Consider the following 23,472-nt stretch of genomic DNA (forward strand, 5'->3'; position numbering starts at 1 on the left):
CCACTTTCGTACATGAATCTCATGGCCATTGGGTTTTGTGCGGTATAGTATGCTCGTTTCGTATATTGTTTAAAAATCGCATTTATATAAAGCCGTTTCCTCTCAATTGTGGTGCTCTTGGACACGTATTGTCAAATCTGATTTAAAAACGGTTGTGGAATCACAAAAATTGCATTTGTGCTGTTCCAAATGCTCCACCACGTTTCTTTGGTGTTTGCTTTGAAAATGCCATTTGTAGCTATTAAATAAAGGAACTTTTCGGGTTTTTTCTGCATTATCGCGTTTCTGACCAACAACCAGGCAACGGTAATCGCATTGAATCACTTGAATTTTTCTCGCTGATTCCCGAATGTCGTCTGCTGAGCTTCAGAAGTCCTCCGCATTATTTGGTTTGATGATCGCACTTATATAGAGGCACGTGGTCCGCACTTTTGAGTGTCTGTAAGCCACTTATTAGGATCTTGGTTCACCGCAACACGAATGTTATCAGTGACCTTAGTGGGCCTCAGAAATTATTGATTAAATAAGGAAACGTAATCAACTTTCATCACCTATTAGGGGGACTTTGGCGTTGTTTTACTTTATCCCTTATTGGAAGCATGCGCACTTGATGGGCAATGCCGTTTACCCTTGTTAACCGATAAAATTCAGCGCAACCCTCGGTAAATTAAGATTGAAGTTACTCAAGTTTAAAGCGGACGCGGCGTTGTCAGTAGTAATACAGTAAGTTTTGAATGTAGTAAATTGTCTGGATTATGAATAAAAAAGGAAAGATTTGCTTTTATTTGAATATACAACAAAAATGCACCAAAACGTAAAAAGTCGAATGCGGCATTCGCACTGGTCGCGCTTATATAGAGGCACTTCTGCACGACAAAATGCCTCTTCGATTCGTATTTATGATTGTAGAGATAATCACTTGAATTTTTTCTGAACGGTGTCCGAGTGTCTTTTGGAGTGCTCCAGTACACTCTTTTTGTGTTTACTTCGAAACTCGCAACTGTCGCACTTATGCAAAGACACTTCCTCCGGCTTCTTGTGCACTAGAGAGTGTTGTATCAGATGCGATTTGATAAAACCACGGTAATCACATAGGTCACATTTGAATCTTTTCACTATGTCCAAATGTTGCAGTTTTTTGTGCCTCAACAAGGCCCCCTTGTAGATAGTCCGAAAATCACAGTTTTCGCACTGGAACTTTTTCTGGTCGCTGTCCAAGTGTTTCCGTTCTTTGTGCTTCGACAAGGTGCCTTTGTACTTACTTTGATAATCGCACTTGTCACACTTATATACAGATACCTCGTCTGCATTCTTGTGCACTAATGAGTGTTTGTTGAGTTCCGATTTAAAGAAGCACCGATAATCACACAGGGCGCACTTGAACTTTTTCTCACTAGTGGCCGAGTGTCGTTTCAAGTGGGCGACGACCCCACTTTTGTATTTGGTTTGGTAATCGCAGACGTTGCACTTATATAGAGGAACCTCGTCCGCATTTTTGTGCACCAACGAATGACATCTGAAACGGTCCTTCTTCTTGGTTCGATAGTAACACAAGTCGCACTCGAATATTGCCACTTTTTGTCGATTTTTGAGCACGAAGGGTATCGAGTTTTCTGACGGGTCGCAATCAGACGCTTCTACCTTTAACAGTGACGTCATATCATCCGACCCCGAATTGTCATCGTCACGTCTCATGGCCGGAAAAAGCGAATCTAGAATCGAAAGAGACAAAACCTGTTTACTATACAAATACTAGAAGAACGGCCGGTGTTATGGAATAGTTTTTACTTTCAAACTTAAACTCGTTTTTCACGTTTCAATTACTGAATTTTAAGACGCGAAACGTTTTTTTTTACCATTATAGTACTTCAATGGAGAATCTTAAAAACCTAACCAAATTATGAGGTTATAAACCATAAATACATTTTATAAGGGCAAGAAATACCATTTTCGTTAGCACTATAAAAACTATTTGCAATGTTTATAAATACCAAACAAAAAGCGCCCTTTTTCCTACATCATTGTCATTGTATTTTGCGTTTGCCCCAAGCTTTTGTCAGTAATGACTTTATCATGAAAATGCCTTCAAGAACTCTTTTACACGTCATCTATGCAATCATAACCTCACTTTTCAGTTGTTTATATTTTTTTTCTTAAAAGAAGTGTGTTCAGTTTTTTGTGCCTTTTAAAATTATGCAACAGTTTTGGTGTTTATGAAACCCCAACGGTTTTCTCATGCCACTATAAAAACTGTTACAAAAGTTAAGGTTTTTTACGAAACTTTAAGCGGAGAACAATGTTAGTTGGGAAATATTGCTAACAATTTTCCTCACAAATCTTACACATATATGTACCCTCTATATTTGGCCTGTACCCATCCCCTGATTTAATCGTTTTTTGTTTCATTTACCATTTTCTCTATTTAAGTTTATTTTTCAGTACCTTAGTCAGTGTTGCAAAGAAATATACATCAGAAAACACCACCGATTTGTCAGCGTCTTCTTGAAACCCCATTTTCATCAACTTGAGACTTGCAATTAAGTTTTTCTAAATCATATTTAATGGTTTCACCAAATGGACATCTTCCCTTAAAAATTGGTGCAATCCTGTCAACAGATTGCTCTGGCGGCAGTTACCACCTTGAATTAATTAGCTAAACTTCTCTATAAATTTAAAAAATCATTGTTTTGATTTCAAGATACTCCACTTGCAGAAACATTCATTTCACACTACGACTAAAAAGTCTTTACGTAGTTCGTAACGAATATTTGTAGAAACTTGATTAAGCATTGATGCTGCGGGGTTTTTTCGAATAAGTAGAAGCGTTTATTTTAAAACATCAGGTGATATGTATCGTTTTTACGAGTTTAATCTAAATTGCAATATGTTCGTATTACAGTAAGTACGCATTTATGTACCTGGTTCTCGATCTTTGACCCTGCGAGGTTGGTTTCACTGGATAGTTCAAAGGCCTGTACTCGATTTATCTTACAAGTAAGTTTGAAAATAATCATTTTTATCTTGTTGCCTTTCGATTAACAACATTTTTCTTCTTGTATTTTTTAAGACTATAAATTATATTTGATGCAGATAAAGGCACGACCTAAGAATACAGATCAATATTTATTAAATTATTTTCAAGGTTCCTGTTTTTTAACATTTTAAAATGTAGAGACCGTGGAATGAAGCAGATGGTCCTATTTAAAAGAATACATGGAAAACAGCGCAGAATTTGAAAACGAAGTGGAGATGGTAGCCGAATCTAATGACAATTTAGAAGACGAACTACCTCAACAAATAAAAAAAAAACGGATCCATTTGTCTTCCGATGATAAACAAATTGTTTTGAATGTTTACAATTTTATAAGAAATTTCAAATGGGAAGTAGGAGCAGCAATAAAAACAAGGGACATAGACATAGAATTGTTACTTTGTACTAACTTTGTTCGAAAATCTACTTATATCCCGCTTGTTAGTTTAGGTAGATAAATTCCTAGGACGATCCTGGGATGGTTACGGGTAAGGCTCTGCTCGGCAGGGAGTTCTATAAAGGGCAGCGGTTTTGGAATAATAAATAGTAGCAAAGTTAATGGCGGGGTCGGTTGTAAAAGCACTATAATCCTGGTCGAAGTATAACTATTCAGTTTAGAATAAACGTTGCCGACGTAGCATTTAGTAATGTCGAGTTTCTTCTCCTGTATCTTCTTTTGTTTCTATAAAATAATAATAATAATAAATTATAAATAGAAAATATAATAAATTTAATATAAATACAAAAATGGATCATAATGTTGTTTTAAAGTCATAGGCGTGGTCAAACACAACACACCACAAAAATTTGGTCTTTACGGTCAATTCGCACATTCCTCGTAAGCGCAGATAACTGGATGGGGCGTCTACTATGTTCTTCGGAGCTTTATAGAGTGTTCCTTCAAGGCCGATTTAGTGTCGTTTTATGTGTTTCACCATATCGCCTTTGTATTTGGTTCGAAAGTCGCAACTGTTGCACTGATATAAAGGCACCTCGTCGGCGTTTTTGTGCACTAGCGAGTGTTTTTTCAAGTACGACTTAAGGACGCAACGGTAGTCGCACAAGTCGCACTTGAACCTTTTCTCCAGCAAGTGTCGTTGTCCGTGGGCCGCTAAATTGTTCTTATATTTGGTTTTAAAATCGCATGCATCGCACTTGTATAGAGACAGTTCCTCTGGCGTTTTATGCACTATGGTGTGCTTGATCAAATCCGATTTCGCAACACAACGGTAATCACACAAGTCGCATTTGAACTTTTTCCCGTCGACGTCCGTATGTCGTTCCGTGTGCGCTATCAAGCCCCATTTGTATTTAGTTCGATAATCGCAACAGTTGCACTTATAAAGCTCGTCCGTACTTTTGTGCGCCGCGTCGTGCTTTTTCAATTCGCACTTCATGACACACAGATAATCACACATGGCGCACTTGAATCTTTTTTCTTCGCCACTCGATGGCCGCTTTGTGTGTCTCAGATAGGTCCTTTTGTATTTGGTTCGAAAATCGCAACCTGGACACTTATACAGAGTTAATTCGTCGGGACTTTGGTGCGGCATAACGTGTTTGCTCAAATCAGAGCTTCCCGATTGGTCGTGATCTAAAGGATCTGGTTTCAAGACTGGCTTCAATTCATCCGACCGGGAATTGCTCACGTCGAACCATATAGAATCTAGAATCCAAAGAGAGAAGTCTTTTAAGTCATATATATATATATATATATATATATATATATATATATATATATATATATATATATATATATATATATATATATATATATATATATTCTCACGTATTGATTCACGGATGGAAAAATGTGATGACACTATATTCCGGGATATCATCCGTTCGCTCGTTGAACTCCGACTGGAATCCTGCATCCGACTGGAATCCTGCAAATCTTGCATCCGACTGGAATCCTGCAGACGTTTCGCCAAAATCTCACTTGGCATCTTCAATGCTCGCGCTCCGAAAACACTTCGAACACTGATATATATATATATATATATATATATATATATATATATATATATATATATATATATATATATATTAGCTTGCTGATTCTTGGGTTTAAGGTCTGTGTAATACCAAAAGTGCTCAAAAACTTGCCAGTTTAGTGACGTTTCGGTCATTCATGACCTTCTTCAGAATGATTAGTGTAAAACAAGTTCTCCACAAAACGAAAAAAGGGAGGGGAGCATCATAGTACCATTAAAACGTTTGGGTTGGTATCGCATATTATTACCACTCTTGTATAATATAAATTCTATAAAGTATATACACACAAATAGGACAAGAAAAAGTCAAAACATTATTAAAACATTCTCCGTCGGGAGAATATATTATATATATAATATATATAGATACTTGTGAAGTTGTGACTTCCGCTAGGTTAAGACTGACTTCCAGTATTTACAGGACATACATTATAAAACTTATATAAGGTTTCGCATGAGGGGTAAATATTTTTCTTTTTAAAATTATTGGACATCAAACACTCTTTCCCACTTCTGAAACAAGAAGTGACAAGGAAGTCACAATAAGTAAGAGTTTCAGCTGTGTATCGAATTCGTTCGATATTGCAAACGCGGTTCACTCAAAACTAAATCCGTTGCACGTGACGAACGGCTCTGGGTGCGTTTAAATGTAATTTGCTGGCGGTCGCATAGTGACGTGCCGCGGATTTAGTTTTGGAGGAGCTACATATTTTTTAAAAAGATGTCAACTTTTGCTAAATTTTTATGGGAATACGACAAAAAAACTAATAATTCTGACTGAATTTCCAATAAATTTTAGAGATCAAATGATCTCGGACATGCAAATTGTCGAGGCCAAGTAGTCACAAACCTTTTTTGATATTTTTTGAGTATTATTTTGGTTTATTTAAATTTTTATTATCTAAAACTAAATAAAAAGGATCAGTATACTCAAAACACTCTTTTTTATTGATCGAGGTATTGGTTACAAGATGTCAAAATCAATGTAAACTTTTTTTTTTTAACTTCAGCAAATGTTGTATTTTGGATTTTATAACGGACACACTTCTCTTAGAGTTAAAGGTTGTAATAAATTCTCTTATTTCAGTCGACGGTGGGTAAGTGTTTGTTTGGAGGTATTGTGCAAACTCCTTCTGGATGCAATTTACTTCATTCTCGCTCCACGCTAAAATAAAAAATATTTTTCATAAAACGTGTTCGAAAAATTAGTTAAGGTGTGTTTGTTGTTATTTTATAAATTAGTATTTGTCACTTACATCGCTTATTTATAACTTTGGAGACTTTTGGCTTATCTGAAAGAAACAGCGTTTTGTCAAAAACACACCAACTGTTTTTGTTATATTCACATTAGTTTTATTAGTTTTTTGACACCCCAGTAACAAAATAAATTTATTAAAAATAAATCTGACCTAAATTTTCGTTAATTCGAATCGGTTTATTTTTTCCTCTTATCCTAATGAACCATGCCTATCGCAGTATAACTGAGTAAAAGTAATAGAAACACAAAGAATTACCTATAATATTAATTTCTTGATCCTCGTTCTTAATATTTTCTGGAATTGGTTGGTCAAAAATATTAATATCTTTATTCGCTTCGATATTTTCTTTTTTACACACAAACAATATTTCATTGTCTTGTGTGGGTGCATTTGGTGACGAGGATTCTGAAACCATTTAGATATAAAATGGCAAACTAGTAGTAAATAGAAAAATTTTTGCATGACTACCTTGAGGTTCATTTTCTTCGGGATAGTCAATATCAATGTCTATTTCGTTTATCGATTTGCCTTTATATTCGACAGGAAGGGTTGCTTTTTCCATCATCAAAAGCATTTTTGAAACCTTTGCGGTCTGATAAATGTCTACAGGCAGCCTGCAATAACATTTAACAGGTATGAAATACATACACAAATAAGACTAGCTAATTAGTAAACAAAAAAAGAAGAGAAGAGAAGAAAACCATCTTAACTATACAAGTTATTTTTCTTCAATGGCCTCGTTTTTGTGCTATATTAACATGCGAAAGGCAATACCTTTTTTTATTAAAGACTAGTCAGCAACTCAACCTTAAATAAGTAGTTCGTAGAAACATGGCTCCGAACACTTTTTTTGTGATTTGAAACGCTTACTATTTTGTAGAAGCTCAATATTTTTAGTGATGTTTAATATCTACAGGATGGGGCATTTTTTGGTCAGTTACAATTTGTCCTCAAGTTTTTTGTGTGATTCAACTTACTTTCATTAATGATTGAGATATTAAATTAAATAAAAACATATTAAATATTACAGATTATACGTATTTAACATACGCGATTTTCAAAGGTATTGCAATAAGATAAGTAACTACAAATTCTTGCATTTTAAGAGATATTTTGATACATGCTTATCCATTTACAATGAAAACATTGACAGAGAACAAATTTTGTTAAAGATATCGTTAACAAAACTAAGATTTAAAAAATATCTTACTCATAGTATTCATCGTAAGTTTTCTGGGTATGGCCCATAAAATTCGCAAATTGCTTCGTTTCGTTTGGTGTCATATTAAGTATTTGCATGACAGTAGCGATGTGGTTTCGTAATTTGTTGCTAAAAATAGCATCTGGATTCTGGAACTCAATGTTCTTGGTCAGCATTCTAATGACGGCATCACCTTGGCCCCACTTTATCTTGCTGCCAGGTACGGCGAAGACAAAAATCTTTTCTTCTGAAATATATTTATTTCTATTACTCAACATAGTTTCAATAAAATCTTCCAATATCTTGGGTAGTAAAATGAATATTGCTCGAGAACCTTTTCCGCTACTCAATAGTCTCTTATACTTCTTAGTTAATAACTTCTCTGTATCACTTAGGGTGGTTTCAAAATCTTTACACTCCGTGCTTCTAACTCGACGGTAGTCTTCAATCTTCAGAAATTGAACGTCACCAATCCTACGCCTGTTGAATATTATCAAAAGCGCTAGCGAACAACGAACTAAAAGTTTATATGTTTCTACATCGTCCAAGCTCTGATTAAATTTGTCACAACATTCTTTTCCCATCTTTAGTACTTCTTCACGCAATTTCTTGAGGTCACTTACAAGAGGTAAAAGAAGTGGTTTGTCCCAGTTTTTTTGTTGAAGATCCTTATTTGCCAAGGACGATAATTCCATATTCCAACGACTTTCGACTAACTTCTTAAAGTTTTTTATTTTATCGGACCACGCTTTAACGTCAAAATCTTTAAAACCGTCACTTTCATTCAGAACCTGATGAATTAATACGTCACACACCGCCTTTAAGGATGTCCCAAGGTGCATCGCTAAACTAGGAGCTTTGAAAGTTTTTTTAAAAGGGTCATAACCAGCAATATTTCGGACTGCAGTGATAATGACATCAAAATTTTTGGGATCAATTATGTCTTTAAGCGCTACACTTGAATTCACAATCTTTCTGTATTCGATTAACAGTCTAGACAATTCGCGCATTCTGTTGCTGCAAGCATATCTAATGCCTTCTCGTTTGTGTTTTTTTAGGTAAGATTCCCCGTATTTACATATTAATAGATCTTTTTTTGCTTCAAAAGATATTTCGTCGCCTTTCATTATATTAAACACCTGAAAACAAAAGCTTTAAGGGAAGATTGGAATTTTGGTTAAAACGTTCTTAATCAAAATTTAATTAATAGAAAACAATGTATTTAAAACATTTCAATCTTTAGCTAGAGTGATTTTTTCAGAGCTGTACACATTAACCTTAGCAATAGCCATATTTATTAAACGATTAACGTGAACATTACCTCTTTCTTTACATTTAGTTTGGAAATAACATTCGTGGGATCCATCGAGCACGCAGTCAAAGTTTGTGAAAGTGATAACTGACTTCCCCTCTCCTTTGTGCTCAGTTCTCTTTGGACGATACAGAATTTTGAATGCCTCCTTAAATATTGTTTGTAATAGACGCCCTTACAATATGCGCATGGCAAGTAAAACGCACCATTATCAATATTATCTGGACCTCTTCGATTTGGTCTAGTATTTCCATGAATGTATTGGTTAAAAAAACTTTCATTTTCTAATAAAGCATGTGCGTCGCGCCTTTTCCTGCTTCCTTTAGGATATTGAAAAATTGCAATAACCTCTTCTTCATTGGAGTGTCTCCTTTGGATATGACGCGAAAAATTTTTATTAAACACGTCTTCCTCACAAAATTTGCATCGAATCATTTTTTTCTGCAGTGTATGAAGTCTCTATAAAACAGAAACTTAAAATGAATATTGGACCTATCTTTTAAAAATATTCTATCTACCTAACTCAACGAAAAATGTTTAAAAACGCTAGGTTGGGTTGCCAGTGGCTTAAACTAATTTTTATAAAATGCATTTCGAATATCCCGAAAAAATGCTTGTTAAAACTAGGAATAAATTTACTGATACCTCCAAAATACGCAAAAAATACATAGCAATTATGAAACTAATAATATATTTCTTGACGTAGTAGTTTTAGCAAAAAAAAGTTTCATATTTTTTTCATGTAGTCTCCACATTTTTTTAAAATGTCTTTATTTTATGTTTTATTTATCGTCACAGAAAATTTCAACAGAGAGCGCAAAATTAAACGAAAATAACCTGTATTTACAATGCGCAAAAGTAAATGAAAAAGTATTAACATAAAAATGAGCAAAACTGGGAGTGAAAATTATTTGATTTTCTCGAAGTAAGTATTGCAAAAATTAAAAATGCTCAAACACGATGAGTTGTTAAAATCGTAAAAGAATTATAAGGACCTTTTCAATGCAATTAAAAAACAAAGCGCCACCTGACCTACAAAAATTTGTTTATTTCAAAAATTAAAAATAACTTCTTTCAGCATTTTTAATTTTTTAATACTTTTCTTGGGTCTCTGGAGTTTTGTGTCCACTATCTTTATATATAAATTTTTTGCTGCAAGAGCTTTTCCGTTTTTTCATTCTTGGTGCACTTTCTGTTACTCAATTGGAGGTCCGGTAAAACCAGTTCAATTGAGGAATTGATCTACAGTAAAAAAATCTAGAATGCATCAGTTTTTCGACAAATTACACTTACTTTTACTCTTTTAGGCGGAAGTTCTGCGCAGTGCTTCACGTCATCGTCAGAATTATTGTTTGCAATTGATTGTTCTGAATTAAAATCTTGGGTTTCACAAGAATTACTCGGTAAAGGTTGTAATACTGTAAGTTTATATTCTTCAGTGCTTCTGTCAATGTCATGATAAAAATCGGACACAAAATCATTATCCACTGTTTGCAATAAAAAAGTATTCTGCAAACGCAAAATGATTAACAATATTAGACATGTTTGAACACATTTGAAAATGTTTACTTACTTCTATCTTTTGATTTTGGGATGGTAAGCAAGGCTTCTTAAGTGAATTAAATTCTGTTTTAATCTTCGGCATGTCATCTGTGGTAACATTATCGGTATTTTGGAACAATTTTGTTTCATTTTTAGGATTGTACCAGCAAGTTTCTGTGTTGGCTTGTCTTATAATATCGTCCTGTTTTTCACTTGCAAAACTGTCTTTATTTACGAAAGGTTTTAATACTATATCTTTTTCGTCTACTGTTTGATAGAACTCAGGTAGAGAGCATTGGTCAAAGTCACTCTTTTTAACCCACTCCTGAAACGACCTCGTGTTTTGCGTGTCTTTCGTATTTATGTGAACTACAAAATTAATCGATTTAACTTACAAGAGCCTTTTCGTGATCGTTCCATTCTGGTATAGTGCTAGGGTCAGGTAAAAATTTTGAAGCTTCTTCTAAAATACACATTATTGAACAATTATTGCTTCGAACCTAACTACCAATTAACTTTAGAACGCTGTACTGCTCGCACTATTTTAAATATAGCGATATTCAATTCCAAGAACCCCAAACCTCGAAATTAAATCACCACACGTGGTTTCAAACCCACAATAAATAATCTTTTCTTTGTTACGTATCCAATGAAAAGCAATTTAAAAAAATTTAGAATCTAAATCTAAACTGTCTAAATAATCAGGTCAAAAATATGAATACTCATTTGATTACGTTAAAGTAAAAAAAAATTACTTTTCATAATGCAAACAAGAATTTCAAGCAGAAATTATTTTTAAATATATTCATCTTTTATTATTAATTAAAGGTCTCACAGTTCAGTCTGACGTTTTTTTTACTATAAAACTTATATCTTTAAAAAATTCATTTCATGTTTTGAATACTATTAAAAAGTTTACAGAAAGACATAAAAGTAATCAGAAGGACAATAATTAAAGTATGTTTATATGTTTAGATAACTATAGGCTACAAATGAATCCTTGATCATATCTTTATGAACACTTACTTGTTTTGTCCAAAACAAGGGAAAGTATTAATTTACTTCTATTCGTTTTTCCGGAAGTAACAAAGTGCCGCTCATCACCCGAAAATGCAGAAGAATAAAGGAATTTTTTCGGTATCAGACATCAAAAATAATGGCATTGAACTATACAAAAAATGCAGCGTTGCCAGTTTACGATCATACGGGAAGTCGTAAGGTACTATAACTGAATCACGGAGATTGAGAGGGAAGTCACTACGAGCGGCGGACGTACTAAGATCACATGAGGAATTGCGATACTAGCGCCAACGATCTACGTCGGACCTTGTGACTTCATTAGAAATTTTCGATTTCGGAAATTGTTCAAAGTGTTTTCGGAGCGCGAGCATTGAAGATGCCGGGTGAGATCTTGGCGAAACGTCTGCAGGAATCCACTCGGATTTCAACAAACGAACGGATGATATCTGATATCCCGGAATATATTGTCATCACATGCTGCGCATCGCTCTGCTGTTTGATTATCGTTCTCCACGTGCCAACGGGGACATCGCAACTACGATCGGGCGAAATTAACAACGCGACAATTCGGGGGGCGGAGCCACCTCCCCACCCGCACAAGCAGCACCGTTACCATCTCCGGCGCAGGGTATAAATACCGCACGCACCGCCGATAACCTCCCAGTGTTCGAAGTGTTTTCGGAGCGCGAGCATTGAAGATGCCAAGTGAGATTTTGGCGAAACGTCTGCAGGAATCCAGTCGGAGTTCAACAAGCGAACGGATGATATCCCGGAATATAGTGTCATCATTTATATATAATTATATATATGTGATGACAATATATTCCGGGATATCAGATATGCCTTTTTTTTCCTCTTAGTTTTTATTTATTCATTTTTTAGAGGGTACGTTTGTGTTAAGTTTAAGACCTACTGATAGACGGTGGAGCGTCTGAGCATTAAAATGGTTTACTTTAACAATTCAAAATAGGTTTCACTCAGATGTTTTATGTCGGTTTTCGCGTTTATGGAGTTTTTATTTCTTTGAATATGTATCATCTGAATTATTTCCTTCTTTTGTGTGTTTGGTTCTGTAGTAAGTATGTTTTGTGTCATCGAGTTAAAAATATGTCTTTTCTCCGTTATATGGCTGCTGACGGCTGTTTTGTTTTGTTTTTTGTCGTACTTGTGGCCATTGATGCCATTCTTCAACAGTTGGCTAGTCTGTCCAATGTACACTCCGTCACAGTCGTTGCCCGTATTTGAAACGAACGAAACGAACGAAAACGGAAACCATTGACTGTCAATTGAAACAAAGAGACTCGATTGCGATTGAAGATTCCATCAATTTTTACAATTTCAGGCGATCCTTTATCGGGAAACAATATTACGCGGGCTTACAAAGAAAATTGAAAAATTTAAAAGTTCTATCCAACCTCACACAACATTAGAGAAGGGGCACCATCTTGCCGCCATATAATCAGCACTGATATATTTAGTGGTATATTGTTCTATTTGGTGCTCTAAAGGCTAATATCGCGTATTTTGCCCTTTACAACCCTTACAACCCTTTCTTGTAATGAACGAATTTTCTATTTAAAAAGTCCAAACAAAACTGCATCCTCCTCCGACATTGTTCTGCACTTAGTTTTTGAGTTTTACAAAATTTAAATGATATTGTACATATTTGATATTCTTTCAAAACTGAGTGAATTGATCCCCACGAATTACCTGTTTCTTCATATACTCCAGTAATAGAGTTATTTTCTTCATTTAAAACAATTTGATTCCGGCATACTTTTTTACATTTAATACGTTACCGTTCTCTGCAAATCTCTTTGCCTGGCTTAGAAATATCTGTTTTGAAGGAGCTCGGCGCTCTGTATAAAGTCTAATATACCGACGACGAGCTCTGGTTGCATTTTTATGATTCAGAAAATATACTTGAAGCATATCACTCCTTTCACTTATGCTAAATTCGCAAAAAACCATTTTGATAAAAAATATTATATAGGCTAATATATCACAAAAATGGTAGTGTCTTGTTTTATACGTCACACAGTGTGACGTGTAAAGACAAAACTCGATAATTTAAAAATGAAAGCATTAATTTAGGTTCTGTAAACGGTGTTTAATAACTTAATGTATAAACTAACAGAACACACAACATTATTGGCAGTTTATTTAGTGTTCGGTAGAGGGCGCGGCAGCCACGGTGCTACTCCCCAGAACAAAAACTTTTCGTAATATTTTATATATTATAACTTAAAATGGATAATAAGTGGAATAAATGTAAATTTATAAATGACTTTTCGATTAACCAATTAAAAATAAATTAACTTAGACAAAAAAAAATGTCAAAACTCACAAATGTAGGTAAACCTGGTTTTAAAAATTTAAAAAAGAAAAGTTTTGATGCGGAACAGAGAGATAAAAAACTTAAAAACAAAATTTAAACCTATTCATCAGAACTATTATAATTAGAGAATTCTTCCATATCTACACCTAAATTGTTATAACTTAAATTTTTGTCATCCTTTAAATATTTATTTATATCTTCATAAGACTGTCCATTTTTTTTGTTGGTTATGTTTCTTTTAGATGCAATGAAAGGATCTGAACTGAGAAGTATGCGCATTAAATACTTATTTGATGCTAACATAGAGAATTTCCTGGTGTTACCTCCCTGTGTCTAGCTTCGAGAGCATCTTCAGAAAGTTCACCGATTGGTAATGAGAAGGCATCGATTATCTCACAGCCATGTACAAGAACTTTGTGTACAGTGTTTGGCATATTATACCAATTATAAAGATTTAAATGCATAATTCTAGCTTCGTTTAGTAATATTTTAAAGTTATCTAAGTCAATTACACCACCTCTGGCTAATACCCGTAATATAATTGAAAACTTTTCTATTAAGATTTGGTCACCACCTGTAATTTCTGAGCTGATTTGTGAGTTTTTGAAGAACTTTCTGGCGGTATTGCCGTCATTTGAGGAGCCATACCCCGACTTTGGTGTGTCCACTGTAACAACCATTTTAGCCTTAAACTCTGCCTGCATTCGTTTTTTGTTGGCTTCTACAATGGCCTTGAATAAGGCACTCAAAAAAACGAATCCAGCAATGCAAAGTGGACAAACCAAAGCGGTAGTTATCTGAGTTGGATGGACGATCAATTACAATTAAAGTGTTCATTTCTTTAGGCGCAAATGAGGCATTTTGTTGTCGAATTTCTTTCTGAGAGAATGTTTGTGACATTACCGTCTATCATTGTTAGCCACAAATCGGCACGGATATTACGTTTTATACCATCCCTATTTTGTATTGCAAACTCTTGTAAATTTTGAATTTTTTCTTTTAAATCTTTTTCTACATTGCATACTAGATTAGCACTTTCTTTTTGAAATAAAAATTTTATGGGTCTGCAATACAAATTATACCGTTTCCTCATCATCATCAATTAATGAATAAAAACTCGTCTGTGCTTTCAGGCCTATTGAAATTTTGTTTATATTCCTTTAGTTGAAAATAGCTGGGAAGAAAATTTTGGGTTTTAGCATTAATGGCCGATCTGAGAATTATGTATTTTCTGACAGATATATCCAAATCTAACATAAGTGCCAAAGCTTCAATGGGAGTAAAACTTGGAGTAGATTGAACCTGATTTGTGAAGCAAACTGTAGTTCTTCTGGACTTCTGTCCGCTAATTCGGCTGCGCGTCCTTTTTTGGATTTTGGATGGATTTTTCTGGTAAATTGTTTTCGTAATATATAATTTTGTTCCACCTCTTTTTCCAAAAATCGCTTGCGAGAGCGACATACTTTGTCGTATTTAGTGGCCATTTTTAACCCAAAAATCTTGCTACAGTTCATAATTTGATTGTTGAAACTGTTGGACGGTTCTTCAATATCAAGTAGGGAAAGGATTTTATCATAAACCGACTGTTTTCGATAACGTTTTGGAGTTTTTAACCAAACGTCTATTAGGCCTTTATTTTTTATTGTAACATCTGTCACTAAAAAAATTATAACTTCGTTAATCACAACCCAAAGCAAGTAGGTTTTTTTAAAGCAAATAGTAAATTAGTTTATGAATAGTACATTGAAAAATTTTGAATGTGATGCTAAGGGATTTTTTTAAAAATTTGGACAAAGTTTAAAATGCTATAAAATCTGCACTTATAAAACTCGCTAAAAAAACTTTACGGTAATTTAATTTATAACAATCTGAAGTACTTACAAGCTTGAGAAGACGTCATTTTTAAATTATACGGAAAGAATAATACTAAACACTTAAAAAATAACTTTGAATAGCAGTAAATATTTAATTCTCGGCTAACGTAACAGTTGTCAAACTTTGGAGGCGTGGCTAAACAAAATCACGGCTAACCAAGATAAAATAATGTTTGTATGTTATTAAATGACAAATGATCTGCCCAACGTTCTAACAAAAATGCTAAAAATAAAATATTGAAAATTAATTTTTCTTTTACGAGCGCCGGTATTGTCTGGTTATTAAAGTTATTCTTGTGATTTCACACTTTTGGCATTAACCACTGAAACTAGTAGTGTTCCGTATAAATATATTTATTCGCATAAAAATATGAATTATTAAAAACTATTAGACAAAACAAAACAAAATTTCGACTTCTTTCCTTAAAGTTTGCAGTGTTACTTTAAACTTCTTTTTTTTTTGTATTCATTGTGGACGAAGGCTTTGATCTTTCGCCAGTCTTTATTTTCGAAGAGTCCTGGATATGTTTCTTTCAGTGCGAAACATTCATACTTTTTCGGAGGTCGACACTTTTTTATATGGCCAGTAAAGAAATGAATGACTTTCTTTTTTTGTTCTGCGGTCCATCGCACTAATATTCTTTTACGTCTCGATTTTTGAGATGGTGATTGTTGGGTAGAGCTGGAGCAAACAGCCTCGGGTGTAATATTAGTTCTATGTTGAATGACATTATTTTCTTCTGTATCAATAATTTGATCGTCGTCGCTATCACTGCACTCTGAATCAATGTCTAAATTGACAGATATCTCATCGAACGTTTTGCCCTTATATTGATCTGCTTCTCCTTTTTCCATTAATAATAGCAATTTTGAAATTTTGGCGACCAGATAGATATCATCTGGAAATCTATAGGAACCATGGTGAATATTTGTTGTATGCCCCATTAATGTTGAAAGGTGCTCCATATCATTTTCTGACATATTCAGGACCTGCGTCAAAGTGGCTAAATGTTTACGAAATGTGGTAGCTGCAATAGCTCGGGCATTTTTTGCGCCAGATAAAGTTGCGTATTTTTTAATAATTTTGTAGCCGGAAAGAGGTCTCATTGAATCCGGGTTCCCAAACAAATACGTATTATTTTTACTTAGGAAATTCCTGCGATGTGTTAGTAAAATTTGTATGTGGTCTTCTATATCAGGACTGAAAAGTACGGGCACTCCACGTCGCCCATTATCCCGAATAACAATTCTTTTAAATCGACATAACAAAATTCGCTCGGCTGGAGCTACCATGTTAGAAAACTCTTCATCGCTGCTCGAGAGTGACAACTGTCCATAAATATTAAGAGGAAGTTTCTGTAGTACACCTGGTCGTCGCCTGTTTAGTAAGAGGACCCTGCAAAATACCGTTTCGAGTAAAGTTGTATAGGCGGCTTGATCTTTACGGTTAATTTTCAAAAGTTCTACTGTAGACTGTGCTTTTCTTAACAAATATTCATTTAGAATCATTACGTCACTGGCAAGTGCAAGCATGGTCATTTTGTTCCACTTCTTAACATTAAGGTCGTTTAATGCTTGTATCGATACTTTAAACTTCCATTCACTGTCTATCAATTCAATTAAGGTTTTTAGGTCAGCCTCAGCTTCTGGCGGCAGCAAATTTCCATAAATTTCTTTTCTGTTTAAAACAAATAAGATAGCAATTTGGGCACAATTCTTTATTTCAGTACCTAAATTAAGTGCTGTCGAAGCTGATCCATAACTTTTATTTTCTTCATTATATTGTGCTACATTTTTTGTTGCTTGTATCAGAATATCAAAATTTTCGGTCTTGAGCGATTCCAAAAAATGTTTTATTGAAGGTTTTATTTTCCTAATTTCAATTAATAGTCTTGCCAATTCCCTCATTTTACGGGAAGTTACATTAACAAAGTGTTTCTCCCGATGACTTTCGTAGTACCTTTTTCCAAAAGCACAAATAAGTGGATCACTTTTAGCGACCATTGATATTTCATCTGGTCGCATTCTGGGAAAAATTTCGTCCATTAATTTTTTGTCTATTTCAAGATTTTTAAGGAGCAGATTTTGTCCTTTTGCCTGGTGTAATTTATCCGTTGTTCCCATACACTTTTTCCTGTGGCGCCATAGCTGTTTTGAGGCGTAGAAACCTTTGCAGTTTGTGCAAGGTAATATATTTCTTCCTAATTGTAGTTTTCTCACAGGTTTCTGAATAACGCTGCTATTCAAAAAGTTACCCTTTCTTCTTAACAGATTCAATAATTTTCTTCTCTCAGGATCTTTGGCTGGCAAAGAGATGATTTTCTGCACACTACTTTCAATTCTATGCGCCCCAAATACATGCCGAGCGAAATTTAAAACATAACTTTCACAGTACATACAAAAGTCCTTTTTCTTATTTCCCTTTCTTCTTTCCCCATTTTGCTTAAACTCCCCCAAATCTTCTAGTGGATTACATTCCGTGATTTGATTTAAACCTTGGCTAGAACCAATTGAAGTTTCCGCTTCTTCATCTGTATTCTGTATCTACAAAAGGAAACAATTAATATGCATGTAACTGAATTGGATTTTTTTTTAAACGGGACAAATATAAATTTTAGGGTTTTAAAGAATTGGCGTCAAATTTTGGTTTTGCTGTCTGCAAATTATAATAGTTGTAATGTGCAAATATTAATAGTTTCAGGGAGATTTAGAAAAATCAAACCATAGAGAATGTTCACACAATATTTCCTGCACATTAAGAATATAACATCTAATGTAATTTGTTTTCTCTGCCAGTGACATGCATAGTGACTTTTAAATGACACTTGACAGGCTTTATTTATTTATTTAACATGCCGGGTTAACAAGTCCAAAGTCTCAGGAGTTTTACTTACTTCATTTTTGGTTAGTTTTAAGTTATAGTTTTTCTGACTAGGCAGTAAAACTAGCCATATAACGCATGTGAAGTGTCATTAAAAATCTCTTTTATTTGTTATTTCACAAGGCAGAAAATTATGTGCTTTACTGCCTAGTAAAACAAATCACTATTTAAAGTACCATGGAAACTACTACTTTTGCCCGCTCGTACAAAGTAGTTTTTATATCTAGGGACAATAATGTGCAGTATGGCGTCAAGTTAACATAAAATATGTAAAATAAAATACCACGCCAAAATATCTACCATTTGTTCAAGCCAAGGATCCTCGAGTTTGCCTGAAACTAGCTCGCTTTCTTCTTCTTCAGATTCCGAGTACTCTGAATCTGTACCCGACCTCGAAACGTCATCTGCAATATATTCTGATTCACTATCTACATTTTGTAAATAGCGTTTCTAAATAGGGCATACGCAAAATCCCAGAAAACAAAAATATTGTAATACAATTTTAAACAGGATGTTCAAAAAATATATTTTGCTACTCCCGTTTGTAAAATACCTAATTACACACCGATCTACCGTGCAGGAAGCGTCACTTTACAACGTCAGTTTCGTTTCCCACGAATCCGAGTCACTTCGGATATTTCCGGGATTTTACCGCACGGGTTTGGGAGCAATCGGATGTTTTCGGAAATATTTCCCACGCCTTGAATTTTGACGTTTCTCAATTCTGACAGTCATGTCAGTGAATGTAATTGTGTTTTGCGAAAATGTACCCAAAAACTAGCGGCCGTAGAAAAAGTATAGTATGCAACACATTCGGTAAACTTTTTAACTCACTCGTTTATTAAACGCTCGTGTCAAATAAATTCGTGAGTCAAATGCCGTTTACCGCACTTGTATAATATACTATTTTATGCGCCCTGCATAAATTCTAGCAAAGATTTTGCAAAAATATGGTGCTTAAAGGTTAGTTTTAAATAGTTGTAAATACTATTAGTGTTCAACTTTGTGTACTTTTTATAATGTATGAGCTAGAGTAACAAAGCTATTGCAAAACCTAAAGAAATTAATATTTTTGCAGAATCTTTTCTTGTTTTTGCACAGACAATTTTTTTCCAAAATTAACATTAGCTATGAAAATGGATTATACAACAATTTGTTTTGTTCAAAATATAAAAGCTACAAAGTATTGAAAGCCAAAAACAAAAATAAATCTCTACATTTTTTTCAATATGCGGGTGACACAAAAAAGTCATAATACTCCTTAACTTTCATATGACCAAAAAGAGTTAAATTCATTAAAACCGGTACTTTTTTTGCACATTTTGACACTAAAATTTTGAAAAAATTAGAAAATAAATTCATGGGAAGAAGAAAACCAGTTACGGTTTTCTTACAGAATACAATTTTCTTAATTTCCAACATGTTCTATTCAATCTAAAAATGCAACAATATACAGCGTGTTCCATTTAAAAAAAAAGTTCACGTAAATTATGACTAAATCTGAGAACACCTCATTGTCCTCTATAAACGTCTAATAGGATCGTTAATAATCCTAGAGAACACAAAAAACTTTGTTTTGTACTTACCAGAGAATTTGCTCAGAAATTGCCTGTTCGTTTCAATCGGTGCCCTGTGATTCGTATTTAGGAACTTCCAAAATGTCTAAACAATTATTATGAGCAAGCATCATAATTTTGCTACTCCTATTAATTCTGAAACAATCTAGAAATATAACAGAAAAATGCCAAAAAATCACGAGAATTTGAAGTCGCATTACCCGAAAAAAAAATTATAGGTACTTACTTATTCTTATTGATACTTGGCGCTCAGAACATACACCAGAACTAGCGAAAATAACCAATAACTTAATAATGACGCTTCATACACGAATAAGTATAAGAGTAAATAGTTTTGCACACATTTTACCCTTAATACTGATGTATGTAGACGCAAACAAGTGAGTGTATAATATATTTATATATACGACGAATATACATAATGATACGTAGCGCCGCGTTCATTTGGATATAACTAGGGCGTCTTCCAAATTTTCCAAATTCTAACATGGCTAAAGCAAATAGTAATTATGATGATGCTCCTTGCACACTGACTCTCTAGTGAATGTAGTTCGATAATTGATAGAAGCTGTTTGATTTTTCGTGAACAGGCAACAACTTTCTTATTTTAAATAGAACACACCCTGTATATTCAGGCATTTTTGAATTCTGCAGAACTTTGTAGAAACATTTCATATACAATACGCTATAACAAAGTCCTACAGTTTGGACATCTCCAAAATGAATAAAAAAGTAACATTAAAATAAACCCGCCTTATATATAAAACAGACAAACCAAAAATCAATAAAAAGAGAATGAATTAAATGAGAATAATAGGGGTGCCATTCCATGCTTGTAGTACAAATTAGGAGGTCTCGAGTTTGAACAAATTGATTGGACAGGAAAAAAAAACAAAAAGTTGGATATTTATTGTTCAGTTGAATTTGTGATTGACAGAGAAAACCTGAAAGTTACTGAATTTGTTAAAACAAAACGTTAATTTAATTTATTATTGTTGTTCTATGCAGTGTGCAGATGTTTAGTTTATGTCATATATGCCATAAAAATTAAACTAAACTCCAAAATTCAGGTAAACTGAAAGTGAGGTTAGTATAAAGTTAAACAGAAAACTATTACGTTTATTACATATCTAGAGTAGATATTATATGTGTACATAAGTGCACATATAATTAAGTATTTATTTTTTTTATTTGTTTAGTTTACATTATTGTATGGTATGACTTTTTCCACTTTTATTTTGTTTTCTCTTGGGTTTCATATTTTTTATTTGTAAGATAAAGTGATCTTAACTAGAAACAATTGCACTTTTATTACTTTTCTCTAATATTCCTAATGCCAGAAAATTAGGTCTTCCTGTAGCTCAGGGTGCCGCTGGTGAATATATTTCCCATATACAACTCTCTTTTTCATTAGTTTTCTCTATGCGAAGAACAGAGGTTTCCATGGATCTAAGGAATGACTATTAATTAGATCCTTATTTAATATGAAGTAGCACTAAAGGTTGTACTTATTCAAATTTGAAAGTTTAATTGAGTATTAAGATCAAATGCGTTGGGATTTTTAATAATTCATGGACTTATTGTGTTGGCAATCTGGTGATCTTTACACTTTTATTATTGTAGTTAAGTAGCCAAGCATCACCACAACAACAAAATATTGCCGACAACCATTTACCATAAAAATTTATGTACTTACCAAGATTTTCTGTTGAAGGCGATAGCAGTTCATCTTTTATTGACAAACTTTCATCCTTAATGTGTTCCTTTTCCAAATCGGACTGATCATCTTCACTCTTAATATCACTGTTACTAAAAACGAAGACGTCTACATATAGAGGCATTTATGAATTTTCATGACACTCACAATTCATACTCCCAAGCTTCACCCTTAATATTAATATTGTTTAGAAAACCGAGAGAAGTACTTGGTTTCAAATCGATTCCTTCTAGGTAACTATCGCATATCTCCGGCTTTACTTCTTGCTTGACTTCCATGATTTTATAAATGTAGGAACACCTCTCAACTCGAACACGTAAAACCAACAAAATACTCTAAAGCAAATTGCACCTTTCCGGTTATTACTTTAAGCTTCGTACCAAAAAAAGCTTTAAAAAGATTCGATTAGAGGAATATTCTCCTCTTGGGCCTTGGTACTAGAGTCATTCGCCCATTGACGATATACATCAAAGTCGTTACTTGACAACACTGTAATGACATCATACAAAATTTGTTCGATCAAAACAATCACTGATATACAATGATATCAGAATTCTGCCTTGATTAATTACTTACAATATAAAATCGTCGGCGTAAGTCAGTGAGAGTCGTAATGAGCGATTGTCCCTGTAGACTTGCCCAGTGTTACATCATTTTAAATGATGTTTTGTTCTGTGGTATGAAAAGTAAAATTCGATTTAGTTAATGTTTAGTATGTATCAGAGGGGAAAAACGCTAAAAGTTATTTGAGCCCGCAACTGCTAGCATAAAATAAGCAAAGGCTTTGCACAGACATGGCAATGAAAAATGTTGTCGTTCTCTATTTAACTCTATTTCGCGCCTAACGCGCTATGTGCTGTTTATGTATAGAAAGCTTGTCCGTTTATGCAACGCAATATTTCTAATTGCAAAGGATGGGAAAATTTTTTATGAGCGACTATATAGCTATGAGATAAGATGCGCCCAAGGTGGCTATGATAATTTCGTGCAGATATTTCGTGCATACGTCACCTGCTGAGTTGCGACATTCTCGTCAATTTCACTAACAGTCTGTGACATTGATGTTTTCATTTCTGGTGTTTGATGATTATGTATCCTATCGTGTTCATGTTTTTGCCCACCTATTTGAAAATTTGGTGTGTTTGCCGTAAGTACGCGCGGAAAATCATTTCCTTCTCTATGAAAAAAATCAATGTTGCCTGCGGCGCATCAATTTTTACCGTAGTAGTATTGTCCTAAGGCAAGAAGAAAACAAATTGACCAACTTTTTCATTAGATAAATTTTAATGTTTAATTTTGTCTTAAAATTAACCAGATTATTAGTTCTTGAATTGTCGAACCGGTTCCATTTTGACATTTTCGTTATTGGTTCACTTCGATATCTTTATTATTGTAGCAGATACGTTTTTTTTTTCAAATATTTCTTCAAAAATTGTATTCAACTAAAAATAAATTGAGCTAATTTACTTTCAGATAAACCTCATTTATTAGGGAAAACCTTTCAAACGCAGTTGTGAAACTAAGAATGGTTTTGGTTTTGATAATAATAACACAGGTCTACAGTGATTTTGATGTTTGAAAGCTGTTTGCTCATTTGTGTATTTTTGGGGGCCCTTTTTCCAAAAAAATGTTATTTTATTTTATTTTTTTAATACATACCTATGATATGTTAGGCATGATGTTTGAATGAATTGATTTTTATGAATTTAAATGTGATCTGGCA

General features: G+C 33.9%; 1 protein-coding gene across 1 annotated transcript; it reads right to left on the bottom strand.

The window, feature by feature from the left end:
* Positions 1-785: 785 nt before the first annotated feature.
* LOC132706479 (uncharacterized) lies at positions 786-22,147 on the bottom strand. Its single transcript, XM_060677834.1, has 11 exons — positions 21,897-22,147; positions 21,729-21,841; positions 10,738-10,805; positions 10,374-10,667; positions 10,094-10,309; positions 8,810-9,259; positions 7,498-8,627; positions 6,756-6,901; positions 6,543-6,692; positions 3,948-4,697; positions 786-1,712 (listed from the first exon to the last, which is right to left on the bottom strand). Exons 1-11 carry the CDS (start codon positions 22,025-22,027, stop codon positions 916-918), a joined length of 4,245 nt encoding a protein of 1,414 aa, XP_060533817.1. The 5' UTR covers positions 22,028-22,147; the 3' UTR covers positions 786-915.
* Positions 22,148-23,472: the final 1,325 nt, after the last annotated feature.

Source organism: Cylas formicarius, unplaced genomic scaffold, assembly GCF_029955315.1.
Source record: "Cylas formicarius isolate icCylForm1 unplaced genomic scaffold, icCylForm1.1 PGA_scaffold_8__14_contigs__length_24414737, whole genome shotgun sequence".
NCBI lineage: Eukaryota > Metazoa > Arthropoda > Insecta > Coleoptera > Brentidae > Cylas > Cylas formicarius.